This window comes from Rhinoraja longicauda, chromosome 16, assembly GCF_053455715.1.
Source record: "Rhinoraja longicauda isolate Sanriku21f chromosome 16, sRhiLon1.1, whole genome shotgun sequence".
Lineage (NCBI taxonomy): Eukaryota > Metazoa > Chordata > Chondrichthyes > Rajiformes > Arhynchobatidae > Rhinoraja > Rhinoraja longicauda.
Window position 1 is genome coordinate 7211748 of NC_135968.1, and position 14164 is coordinate 7225911.

Here is a 14164-nt window from a genome sequence, read left to right on the forward strand (position 1 = left end):
ACGCAAGGTTAAAGCATGATTCCTCTTTACCCTGTCCCTTTCACTCCGAGTGAAGTCAGGTCCACCGCCTTCTTCTCGAATCAATCACAGAGCCCAGGCCCCAATAATTGGTGTACGGATTATGATAACCAATCAGATAACTGTGGATGTCAGTGTTTTAATGGGTGGTCCTTGAGACCCTGTCTTAATCAAACACAGGAGAAGTGGCCCCGGATACAAGTCGATTCTCCATCATGGCAATATCTTTGTGCTAATTTTTGTAATTCTGTTAATCTTTTATTGCTTCGGTCCCTGTATACGTCGACTATATGACAATCAGCCAATTTAAATAAACTATGATTATGAAATAATCAAAGAGGGGAATGTAAGGGTTAACATTAGGCAAGCAGCTATGTAAGGGTTAACATTAGGCAAGCAGCTATGTGAGTACTATTGTAGGAGTAATCTGTAAGACCTCTTGTGTTTTTTTTAAATGTGCAGCACAATTTATGGCTGGCTGCATCTGTCTGGTATCAGCAACTAGCGTTCAAGGTTCAGATCTGTTAAGAAAACCCCCTGCCCTATGTGACTAAGTTTCCTTTCAGAGGAAACCAAGCGCAGGCTCGGCGATCGATTCGCTCAACACCTGCGCTCGGTCCGCATTGGCCAAAGTGATCTCCCGGTGGCCGAGCACTTCAACTCCCCCTCCCATTCCCAGTCTGACCTTTCTGTCATGGGCCTCCTCCAGTGCCATAGTGAGGCCCACCGGAAATTGGAGGAACAGCACCTCATATTTCGCCTGGGCAGCTTGCAGCCCAGTGGTATGAACATCGACTTCTCCAACTTTAGATAGTTCCTCTGTCTCTCTCTTCCCCTCCTCCTTCCCAGATCTCCCTCTATCTTCCTGTCTCCACCTATATCCTTCCTTTGTCCCGGCCCCCGGAAAAAAGTCTGAAGAAGGGTCTCGACCCGAAACGTCACCCATTCCTTCTCTCCTGAGATGCTGCCTGACCTGCTGAGTTACTCCAGCATTTTGTGAATAAAATCCATTCAGAGATATGACTAGGTTTCGTTTCAGAGATATGACAAGGTTTCGTTTCAGAGAATAGAAAAGTCACATAGGACATAGAAACATCGAAAATAGGTGCGGGAGTAGGCCATTTGGCCCTTCGAGCCTGCACCACCATTCAATATGATCATGGCTGATCATCCAACTCAGTATCCTGCACCTGACTTCTCTCCATACCCCCTGATCCCTTTGGCCACATCTAACTCCGTCGTCGTCGTCGTCGTCGTCGTCGTCGTCGTCGTCGTCGTCGTCTTATTATTCGTATTATTATTCGTATTATTATTCGTATTATTATTCGTATTATTATTATTATTATTATTATTATTATTATTATTATTATTATTATTATTCCTGAACTTAACTCTTGAGATGTGGTTGTAATTTGCACGTGTGAGGATTAAGAAATGAAGTGAATATTTGCCCTCACTCGTCTGCAATCGAACATCACTGGTTTCGGATTTGACCCAAGGTTTTTCAGTTTCACAACCAATTTGCACAGGTGAAAGGTAAGACTTGATTGTTTCAGTTTATAGTTTCAGTTTCATTTCCACTTTCCGGGAATGAACTATCCGGAATCCGCCCATTCAGTAGACTATAAAAGCACCGCAAACTGCCTCGTCCACACAGTTCCTGAAAGGACGACGGAATCCTGAACAGCAGCATGAGGTAAGGGACATCTTCACTTTGCACAGTGATATCGGAGATCAGGACCTTCTCAGGCACTGACGCCAACATTAGGTGGATGAGTATAGAAGCTTCGTTTTTAGCCTTTCGAGATACAGCACGGAGACTGCTCACCGAGTCCGCACTGACCTGCGATCCCCGCACATTAACACCATCCTACACACACTAGGGACAAATGACAATTATACCAAACCAATTAACCTACAAACCTGTTCGTCATTGGGGTGTGGGGGCAGGAAACCGAAGGTCTCGGAGGAAACTCACACAGGTCACCGCGAGAATGTACAGACAAGCACCCGTAGTCAGGATCGAACCAGGGTCTCTGGTGCTGTAAGGCAATAGCTCTATTGCTGCATCACTGCACCACCCGTTAGGAGTTGAGAGGTCATGTTGGAATGAGATAAGACATCGGTTCGGCCACATTTAGAGTATTATGTTCAATTTGGGACACCATGTTATAAGAAAGATGTTGTCAAGCCGGAAAGGGTGCAGAGAAGATCTATGAGGATGTTGCCAGGACTCGAGGGTCTGAGCTGTAGGGAGAGGGTGAGCAGGCTGGGACTTTATCCCTTGGAGTGCAGGAGGATGAGGGGTGATTTTAGAGAGGTGTATGAAATCATGAGAGGAATATATAGGATTAATAGGATCTTTTACCCAGAGTAGGTGAATCAAGAACCAGAGGGCATAGGTGTAAGGTGAGGGGGGAATTTAATAGGGACCTGAGGGACAACTTTTTGTACAGAAAGGGTGGTGGGTGCATGGGAGCGGCCGGAGGAGGTAGATGAAGCAGGTACTATCGTGACGTTTAAAAAACACGTGGACAGGTTTAGAGGGTTTACTAGACCAAGAGGACCCGTTGGGCTCAAACCACTCCCACATTGGTGCAGCACCCTCTCCTCCCTCACTCCCCTCCCCTCACTCACCCTCTTCCCTTCCCCCCCTCGCCCTTAGGGTTGCCACTCCTGCATTGGTGCAGCACCCTCTCCCCCCATTCTCCCCTCCTCCCTCACCCTCGTCCTCCGCTTCTCCCTTTCCCACCTCCCCTCCTCTCCCCCCCCAGGATTGCCTCTCCTGCATTGCTGCAGCAACCTCTCCCCTCCACCTCCACCCCTACCCCGCTCCTCCCCCCCCTCCCTCCCCCCTAGGGTTGCCTCTCCTGCATTGGTGCAGCACCCACTCCCCCCTTTCCGTCTCCTCCTCCCTCCCCTCTAAGTGACGGACGAACAGAAACAGAACCTTAATGACAAGGTGGGGTAGTGATCACGGGTCACCGTTCTGATCACCATGCCTCAGACAGGATGTGAGTCAGAGGGTGCGGTCACAGTAAACAGTAAAGTGTGATGAAAGATTATGTAACTGGACTGATATGGGTTGAGTGCAGGAGTTGAAGGAAGACCCTCCTCACATCTCCCCTGACTCCTGTCTGAAGAAGGGTCTCGCCCCGAAACATAGAAACATGGAAAATAGGTGCAGGAGTAGGCCATTCGGCCCATCGAGCCAGCACCACCATTCAATATGATCACAGCTGATCATCCACAATCATTACCCCGTTCCCGCTGTTTCCTCATATCCCGTGATTCCGTTAGCCCTAAAAGCTAAATCTAACTCTCTCTTGAAAACATCCACTGAATTGGCCTCCACTGCCTTCTGTGGCAGAGAATTCCACAGATTTACAACTCTGTGTGGAAAGGTTTTTCCTCATCTCAGTCCTAAATGGCCTACCCCTTATTCTTCAACTGTGACCCCTGGTTCTGGACACCCCCAATATGGGGAACATTTTTCCTGCGTCTAGCCTGTCCAATCCTTTAAGAATTTTACGTTTCTATAAGATCCCCTCTCATCCTTCTAAATTCCAGCGAATACAAGCCCAGTTGACTCATTCTTTCATCATATGTCAGTCCCGCCATCCCGAGAATTAACCTGGTGAACCTACGCTGCACTCCCTCAATAGCAAGAATGTCCTTCCTCAAATCCGGAGACCAAATTGAACACAATACTCCACGTGGGGCCTCCAACAGGCCAACATACCATTTGCTTTCTTCACTGCCTGCTGTGCCTGATGTACAAGGACACCCAGGTCTTGTTGCACCTCACCTCCGAATCTGACATTCAGATAAAAGACACAAAATGCTGGTGTAACTCAGCTGGACAGGCAGCATCTCTGGAGAGAAGGAATGGGTGACATTTCAGGTCGAGCCCCTTCTTCAGACTGATGTCAGGGGAGTGGGCAGGGCAGAGATAGAATGTAGTCAGAGACAGTAAGACTGATGAGCGAACTGGGAAGGGGGAGGGGATGGAGATAGAGGGAAAGCAAAGGCTATTTGAAGATCATACCGCTGGGGTGTAAGCTACCCAAGTGAAATATGAGGTGCTGTTCCTCCAATTTGCGCTGGGCCTCACTCTGACAATGAAGGACGCCCAGGACAGAAAGGTCAGATTGGGAAGGGGAGGAGGAGTTAAAGTGCTGAGCAATCGGGAAATCAGGTAGGTTAAGGCGGACTGAGCGGAGGTGTTCAGCGAAACGATCGGCAAGCCTGCGCATGGTCTCACCGATGTACAGGAGTCAACATCTGGAACAGTGGATACAGTCGATGAGGTTGGAGGAGGTGCAGGTGAACCTCTGCCTCACCTGAAAAGACTTGTTGGGGTCCTTGGATGGAGTCGAGGGGGGACGTAAAGGGACGTGTTGCATCTCCTGCGGATGCTGGGGAAAGTACCTGGGGAGGGGGTGGTTTGGGTGGGAAGGGACAAGTGGACCAGGGAGTTGGGATGGGAGATGGGAAGATGTAGTGGGATCCCGGTCTCGCCGATCTACAGAAGTTGATAGGTCTCGCCGATGTCTGCCTTCTTGTTCTTGCCACCAAAGTGGATAACCTCACATTTATCCACATTATACTGCATCTGCCCACTCACCCAATCTATCCAAGTCACCCTGCAGCCTCATAGCATCCTCATTGCAGCTCACACTACCACCCAGCTTTGTGCCATCCGCAAACTTGGAGATGTTACATTTAGTTCCCTCGTCTAAATCTTTAATATATGTAAATAACTGGGGTCCCAGCACCGAGCCTTGCGGCACCCCACTGGTCACTGCCTGCCATTCGGAAAAGGACCCGTTAATTCCTGCACTTTGCTTCCTGTCCGCCAACCAGTTCTCTATCCATGTCAATGTCAATCAAGGGGTTGACAAACTGGGAATATGGAGATGGAGTTAAAGGGGAAGCAAATACAGGAGGAATTGCAAAGGTCTCTCGAATGAATGGGGAGGGAAGTTCTAGAAGGGATAAGAGAGTAAGGTCAGGGCCAATTGTGAGTGGTGTGAGAGGGGAGGTGAATACGGAAATTAAAGTGTTGTATTTAAATGCGCGAAGTATAAGAAATAAAGTGGATGAGCTTGAGGCTCAGTTAGACATTGGCAAGTATGATGTTGTGGGAATCACTGAGACATGGCTACAAGAGGACCAGGGCTGGGAACTGAATATTCAGGGGTACACAACATATAGAAAAAACAGACAGGTGGGCAGAGGGGGTGGGGTCGTTCTGTTGGTGAGGAGTGATATTCACTCCCTTGCAAGGGGTGACATAGAATCACGAGATGTAGAATCAGTATGGGTAGAAATGAGGAACTGTAAGGGTAAAAAGACCCTAATGGGAGTTATCTACAGGCCCCCAAACAGTAGCCTCGACATAGGGTGCAAGTTGAATGAGGAGCTAAAATTGGCATGTCGCAAATGTAATGCTACGGTGGTTATGGGAGATTTCAACATGCAGGTAGACTGGGAAAATCAGGTTGGTAATGGACCCCAGGAAAGAGAGTTTGTGGAGTGTCTCTGAGATGGATTCTTAGAACAGCTTGTACTGGAGCCTACTAGGGAGAAGGCAATTCTGGATTTAGTGTTGTGTAATGAACCTGATCTGATAAGGGGACTCGAGGTAAAAGAGCCATTCGGATGCAGTGATCACAATATGATAAGTTTTACTCTACAAATTGAGAGGGAGAAGGGAAAATCGGAAGTGTCAGTATTACAGTATAGCAAAGGGGATGACAGAGGCATGAGGCAGGAGCTGGCCAGAATTGACTGGAAGGAGGCCCTAGCAGGGAAGACGGTGGAACAGCAATGGCAGGTATTCCTGGGAATAAAGCAGAAGTTGCAGGATCAATTTATCCCAAAGAGGAGGAAAGATTCCAAGGGGAGTAAGAGGCACCCGTGGCTGACAAGGGAAGTCAGGGACAGCATAAAAATAAAAGAGAAGATGTACAACAAAGCAAAGAAGAGTGGGAAGTCAGAGGATTGGGACTCTTTTAAAGAGCAACAGAAGATGACTAAGAAGGCAATACGGGGAGAAAAGATGAGGTACGAGGGTAAACTAGCCAATAATATAAAGGAGGATAGTAAAAGCTTTTTTAGGGATGTAAAGAGGAATAAAATAGTCAAGGCAAATGTGGGTCCCTTGAAGACAGAAGCGGGGGAATTTATTATGGGGAACAAGGAAATGGCAGACGAGTTGAACCGATACTTTGGATCTGTCTTCACTAAGGAAGATACAAGCAATCTCCCAGATGTTCTAGTGGCCAGAGATCCTAGGGTGACGGAGGAACTGAAGGAAATCCACATTAGGCAGGAAATGGTGTTGGGTAGACTGATGGGACTGAAGGCTGATAAATCACAAGGGCCTGATGGTCTGCATCCCAGAGTACTTAAGGAGGTGGCGTTAGAAATTGTGGACGCATTGGTGAGCAATTTCCAATGTTCTATAGATTCAGGATCAGTTCCTGTGGATTGGAGGGTAGCTAATGTTGTCCCACTTTTTAAGAAAGGAGGGAGAGAGAAAATGGGAAATTAGTTAGTCTGACATCAGTGGTGGGGAAGATGCTGGAGTCAATTATAAAAGATGAATTTGCGGAGCATTAGGATAGTAGTAACAGGATTGTTCCGAGTCAGCATGGATTTACGAAGGGGAAATTATGCTTGACTAATCTTCTGGAATTCTTTGAGGATGTAACTAGGAAAATTGACAGAAGAGAGCCGGTGGATGTGGTGTACCTTGACTTTCAGAAAGCCTTTGACAAGGTTCCACATAGGAGATTAGTGGGCAAAATTAGAGCACATGGTATTGGAGGTAGGGTACTGACATGGATAGAAAATTGGTTGACAGACAGAAAGCAAAGAGTGGGGATAAATGGGTCCCTTTCAGAATGGCAGGCAGTAACTAGTGGGGTACCGCAAGGCTCGGTGCTGGGACCGCAGCTATTTACAATATACATTAATGACTTGGATGAAGGGATTAAAAGTACCATTAGCAAATTTGCAGATGATACAAAGCTGGGTGGTAGTGTGAACTGTGAGGAAGATGCTATGAGGTTGCAGGGTGACTTGGACAGGTTGTGTGAGTGGGCGGATGCATGGCAGATGCAGTTTAATGTGGATAAGTGTGAGGTTATCCACTTTGGTGGTAAGAATAGGAAGGCAGAGTACTAACTGAATGGTGTCAAGTTAGGAACAGGGGACGTACAACGAGATCTGGGTGTCCTAGTGCATCAGTCACTGAAAGGAAGCATGCAGGTACAGCAGGCAGTGAAGAAAGCCAATGGAATGATGGCCTTCATAACAAGAGGAGTTGAGTATAGGAGCAAAGAGGTCCTTCTGCAGTTGTACAAGGCCCAAGTGAGACCACACCTGGAGTACTGTGTGCAGTTTTGTTCTCCAAATTTGAAGAAGGATATTCTTGCGATTGAGGGCGTGCAGCTTAGGTTTACTAGGTTAATTCCCGGAATGGCGGGACTATCATATATTGAAAGACTGGAGCGACTAGGCTCGTATACACTGGAATTTAGAAGGATGAGAGGAGATCTTATCGAAACGTATAAGATTATTAAGGGGTTGGACACGTTAGAGGCAGGAAAAATGTTCCCAATGTTGGGGGAGTCCAGAACAAGGGGCCACAGTTTAAGAATAAGGGGTGGGCCATTTAGAACTGAGATGAGGAAAAACTTTTTCAGTCAGAGAGTTGTGAATCTGGAATTCTCTGCCTCAGAAGGCAGTGGAGGCCAATTCTCTGAATGCATTCAAGAGAGAGCTAGATAGAGCTCTTAAGGATAGCGGAGTCAGTGGGTATGGGGAGAAGGCAGGAACGTGGTACTGATTGAGAATGATCAGCCATGATCACATTGAATGGCGGTGCTGGCTCGAAGGGCCGAATGGCTTCCTCCTGCACCTATTGTCTATTGTCTAATACGATACTCCCAATGCCATGTGCTCTAATTTTGCCCACTAATCTCTTGTGTGGGACCTTGTCAAAGGCTTTTATGAAAGTCCAGATATACCACATCCACTGCCCCTCCCATTATCCATTCTACCTGTTACATCCTCAAGATTAGTCGAGCATGATTTCAGCTTCATCAATCCATGCTGACTTTGACCGATCCTGTTACTGCTAACCAAATGTGCTGCTATAACATATTTAATAATCGACTTCAGCATCTTCTCCACTCCCGATGTAAGGTTAACTGGTCTATAATTCCCCGTTTTCTTTCTCCCTCCTTTCTTAAAAAGTGGGGTTACATTGGTTAACCTCCAGTCCACAAGAACTGATCCAGTTGAGAGAACATTGGAAAATGATCACCAATGCATCCACGATTTCTAGGGCCCCTCCTTGAGTACTCTGGGATGTAGACCATTAGACCCTGAGGATTTATCTACTTTTAGTTTACTTTTATTCAGGTTCAGGACCCTAGACTCTGAATCACTCTCCATCCTAATGCAGAATTCCACCATATTATGGTCACTGTTGCCCAAGGGGCTTTGCACAACAAGATCGCTACTAATCCTTCCTCATTACACAGTACCCAGTCTAGGATGGCCTGCCCTCTAGTCGGTTCCTCTACAGATTGGTTCAGAAAACCATCCCGTGTACACTCCAGGAAATCCTCCTCCTCAGTGCTGCTACCAATTCGGTTGGCCCAATCTATATGTAAATTAAAGTCACCCATGATAACTACTGTACCATTGTTACCGTATCCCTAATTTCCTACTTGATGCTATCCCCAACCTCTCTACTGCTGTTTGGTGGTCTGTATACAACTCCAACGTGTTTTCTGCCCTTGGCTATTTCGCAGTTCTACCCATACAGATTCTGCAGCATCCAAGCTAATGTCTCTCCTTGCTATTGCATTAATCTCTGCTTTAACCAACATTACCACCCCACCTCCTCTTCCTTTACTGTCTATATTGAATACCCCTGCATGTTTAGCTCCCAGCCTTGGTCACCCTGTCTCCGTAATTCCAACTCCATCATATTCCTTAACTACTAACTGCGCAGTCAATACATCCACCTTATTTCGAATGCTCCTCGCATTAAGGCACAAAGCTTTCAGGTTTGTTTTTCTTTTCTCCCTTCTACCTTTTTGTTCTGCCCTCATTTTACGGCCCTCCGTCTCCCTGCATTGGGTCCCATCCCCCTGCCCTGTTAGTCTAAACGTGACCTTTCCTACACTCTCTTTCTCGTTAGCAGCATGCATGAACGAACACGTTGTTGACCACACCCCCCGACGATTTAGTTTAAACCCACCCGTGTAGCACTAGCAAACCTGCCTGTTCCCGTGTGGCAGAAGGTACAGAAGCTTGAAAGCGCACACTGCCAGACTCAGGAACAGCTTTTCCCCCCCTCTGTTATCAGGCTTCTGAGCGGCCCTTCCGTAAGCTTAACGTCCATCAGACTTTGGAGATACAGTGCGGAAACAGACCATTCAGCCCATCAAGTTCCCTCCAACAAACTCACCGGTTCCTTAGTTTAGTTTATTGTCACGTGTACCGAGGTACAGTGAGAAGCTTTTGTCTCGTGCTAACCAATCAGCAGAAAGACCACACACGATTACATTCGAGCCGTTTACAGTGTATAAAGGGAATGACGTTTAGTGCGAGGTAAAGCCAGCAAAGTCCGATCAAGGGACAGTCCGAGGGTCACCACATGAGGTAGGTGGTCGTCCTCAACTGCTCTCTGGTTGTGCTAGGATGATTCAGTTGCCTGATGACAGCTGGGAAGAAGCTGCCCCTGAATCTGGAGGTGTGCGTTATCCCGGTCTTCGGGGTCGAGCAGGAGACGAGCCTCGGACGGCTCCGGAAGGGTTCCCTGTTTCACGGCGGCAGAGCCAGGCATGATGGCGGGGCAAGGCCGCAGATCACTGGGAGCTTACAATGTTAATGTATAGATTAGTTTAGAGATACAGCGTGGAAACAGGCCCTTCGGCCCACCGGCTCCGCGCCAACCAGCGATCCCCGCACATTTACACCATTCTACACACACTTGGGACAACATACAATTATACCAAGCCTGGTGCGCAGTGGTAGAGTTGCTGCCTTACAGTGCTTGCAGCGCCGGAGACCCGGGTTCGATCCTGACTACGGGTGCTGTCTGCACAGAGTGCGTACGTTCTGCTCGTGATCCTTGTGGGTTTTCTATGAGTTCTTCGGTTTCCTCCCACATTCCAAAGACGTACAGGTATGTAGGTTAATTGGCTTGGTGCATATGTAAATTGTCCCTAGTGTGAGTAGGATAGTGTTAGTGTGCGGGGATCGCTGATTGTTGCAGACTCGGTGGGCTGTAGGGCCTGTTTCCACGCCGTATCTCCAAACTAAACTAAACTATCAGTCTACAATTACAAGTCTGCAAGTCTATGGAGTGTGAGAGGAAACCGGAGATCTCGCAGGAAACCTACGCAGGTCGTAGGGAGAATGTACAAACTCTGTACAGACAAGCATTGTTATCATTACAGTGTTGTCATTCTTATCCACGATGCACCTTAACCCCATCGCGTCGATCAGCCTTCACGGAGGCCTCACGAGTCCCCGTGATCACAGACGTAGGCCTGAAAGAGGGGCAGGCGGTCAACTCAGGCAGAACCCTCGACTGTCCGCTGCCGGGACCTGTCAGTGGCCATCTGGGTTGGCGGCCATCTTGGACAGTGGCCATCTTGACCAGGCCCAGGGGCAAACCGACAGGGAGGACTCCCTTCCTCCCACCACTGAACAACCGACGGAACATAGAAACAGAAACATAGAAAATAGGTGCAGGAGTAGGCCATTTGGCCCTTCGAGCCTGCACCGCCATTCAATATGATCATGGCTGATCATCCAACTCAGTATCCTGTACCTGCCATCTCTCCATACCCCCTGACCCCTTTAGCCACAAGGGCCACATCTAACTCCCTCTTAAATATAGTCAATGCAGAGAATTCCACAGATTCACCACTCTTTGTGTGAAAAAACCCTTTCTCATCGGTCCTAAAAGACTTCCCCCCTCATCCTTCAACTGTGACCCCTTGTTCTGGACTCCCCGAACATCGGGAACAACCTCCTGCATCTAGCCTGTCCAACCCCTTAAGAATTTTGTAAGTTTCTATAAGATCCCCCCTCAATCTTCTAAATTTCAGCGAGTACAAGCCGAGTCTATCCAGTCTTTCTTCATATGAAAGTCCTGCCATCCCAGAAATCAATCTGGTGAACCTTCTCTGTACTCCCTCTATGGCAAGAATGTCTTTCCTCAGATTAGGAGACCAAAACTGTACGCAATACTCCAGGTGTGGTCTCACCAATGTCCTGTACAACTGCAGAAGAACCTCCCTGCTCCTATACTCAAATCCCCTCGCTATGAATGCCAACATACCATTCGCTTTCTTCACTGCCTGCTGCACCTGCATGCCTACTTTCAATGACTGGTGTACCACGACACCCAGGTCTCGTTGCATCTCCCCTTCTCCTAATCGGCCACCATTCAGGTAATAGTCTGCTTTCCTGTTCTTGCCACCAAAGTGGATAACCTCACATTTATCCACATTATACTGCATCTGCCATCCATTTGCCCACTCACCTAACCTATCCAAGTCACGTTGCAGCCTCCGAGCATCCTCCTCACAGGTAACACTGCCCCCCAGCTTCGTGTCATCCGCAAACTTGGAGAACCTCCGTCTTCCGTACCGGGCAACGTGATTAGGAGCGTGGGGCTGAAATGCAACTAAAAATTGAGGAGCAGCCCCTTCAAGCTGATTTTGCTCTGTGCTATTCAGTCAGCGGAATGACTATACATGATTACAATCAAGCTGTCCACAGTGCACAGATCCAGGATAAAGGGAGTAACGTTTAGTGCAAGGTAAAGTCTGATAAATGATAGACTGATGAGGTAGCTGGGAGTCATTACCACTCTCTAGTTGGTGATAGGATGGTTCACTTGCTTGTTAACAGCTGGGAAGAAACTCCGTGAATCTGGAGGTGTGCGTTTTGACACTTCTGTAGCTCGTGCCTAATGAGTGAGGGGAAAAGAGGGAGTGGCCAGAGTGTGACTCGTCCTTGATTATGCCTGACCCACTGAGTTATCCAGCTTTTTGTGTCTAGTCCCTCTGATTGCCTTGTGATCTCTTGCAGCGACGCACTGAAGGAGTCTTTATTGGTGAATCTCGGCCAGCTTCAGTGCCACTTCACGTGGGGCCCACAGATGGTCGACGTCGACCTGGACGACATGAAGCAGAAGTTGCAGGATTCAATTATCATCGGCGGGAATCGCCAAGGCGTGCCGCACAACCAGCTGGCTTACGTCAACTACCTGCAGGGCAACCACGAAGAAGCCCTCCGTGACTTAGAGGAGGCGGAGAGGCATCTGAGGGAGATCCACGGGGATGGACTTGAGAGGAGGAGCATCGTCACCCATGGCAACCGGGCCTGGTTGCATTACCACATGGGGGAACTCAGCGAGGCCCAGTCCTACCTCGACAAGCTGGAGGTGACATGTGGCCCCCTCACCCAGGGTCCACACGTCACGGCAATGCTGCCCGAGGTGTGGGGGGAGAAGGGGTGGTCTTTGCTGAGCTCCGGCTCTCAGTGCTGCGAGGAGGCGAAGAAATGTTTTGCCAGGGCTCTGGAGGAAGATCCCGACAACGTGGAGTGGGCCATGGGCTACGCCACCGCTCTGTACCGTCTGGAATCGATTTCCGGGATCAACGAAAACCTGGAAGAGAGTCAGTCGGTGAGACAGCTGAGACGGGTGCTGGAGCTGGATCCAGGTGAATCTGTGGCCAGGGTGATGCTGGCCCTCAGGTTCCAAGATTTCCAGCAAAAGGTGGAAGCGAATAAACTGGTTGAAGAAGCGTTGCGGTCAACCCCAGATTCTCCATTTATGCTCCGCTATGCAGCCAAGTTTTACAGAATAGAGCATGATGTTGATAAAGCGATAGGGCTGTTGAAGAAAGCCTTAGAATTCACTCCGCACTCTGTCTTTTTGCACCATCAAATGGGTATCTGTTACAGGGAAAAGCTATTACCTCTGCTTAAATATCCAGGCAGTGGAGACCCTGACGTGAAGGCTGAGTTGATCCGTCATTGCAAGCTCCATTTTGGAACGGCATTTCAACTGAGGCCTTCATTTATAATTGCACAGCTGGATTTTGCCGGGATCTGCTTAATGAATGGTGAACTAGACAAGGCAGCGGAGATGTACCACAACCTCCAGAGATTAGAGAATGTTACTCCAGATAAAAAGCAGGCAATAGAGTTACAGCTTGGATTATATGAACTGCGTCACACCAAATCTGAATCCAACGCCATCCACCATTTTATGGAAGGCCTTAAAATCCAGCACCGCACAAAACATTGGAAAATTTGTTACACTAACTTGGAGAGGATTGCAAGAAGGCAAATTAACAAGAACCCGCACAACAGCAGAGCCTTCGGTATCCTGGGGTTTCTTCACCAGCAAGCCGGGGAGAATTCTGAAGCTGTTGAATGCTTTGAAAAGGCCTTGCAGATTAATCCTGGCAACGAAGAATATCGCAGCGCTCTTTGTGAATTGCGCCCTTCTACTTAGGCTGGAGATACCAGGACCAGCAGGTAAGGGCGAGAAAGGTCCTTCCACAACCATTCCTCACTGGAACATAGAACATAACACAGTACCGCGCAGGAACAGGCCCTTCGGCCCACGGTGTCTGTGCAGAACACGATGCCAAGACCAAATCCTATCTGCCTCCATTTGCTGCATGTCCATCGGCCCATCCAAAAGTCTCTCAAATGCCACAATCGTGCCTCAACCCCCACCCATGGCCTCAAGTTCCGGGCACCCACCGCCCTCTGTGCAAAAAAACATGCCCCGCACATCTCCTGCAGCTAATACCCCCTGGTCCAGGCACCTCCTCTGCACCCTTTCCAAAGCCTCTGCATCCTTTCTGCAATGGGGCGACCGACCTGAACTGCATGTGATACTCCAAATTAACTCCAAATAACCAAAGTCCTATAAAGCTGCATCATGACTCCCTGACTCTTATACTCAATGCTTGGACCATGAAGGCAAGCATAGTACACGGTGACAGACACAAACAGCTGGAGTGACTCAGCGGGTCAGGCAGCATCGCCGGAGAAATGGAATAGTTGACATTTCGGGTAAAGACCC

At 48.4% G+C, this 14164-nt stretch overlaps 1 protein-coding gene across 4 annotated transcripts in view; it reads left to right on the top strand.

Moving 5' to 3' along the window:
- Window positions 1–14164, top strand: part of LOC144601175 (interferon-induced protein with tetratricopeptide repeats 5-like) — a 53007-nt gene that overhangs the window by 19531 nt on the left and 19312 nt on the right. The window contains exon 3 of one of the 4 annotated variants that reach the window (XM_078413133.1): window positions 12151–13931. The exons of the other annotated variants lie outside the window; for them this stretch is intronic. Coding sequence (XP_078269259.1) covers window positions 12151–13585 — 1435 coding nt within the window. The 3' untranslated portion in view covers window positions 13586–13931. Of the gene's footprint in view, window positions 1–12150; window positions 13932–14164 lie in introns of those variants that run through there. 4 annotated transcript variants of the gene reach the window in all.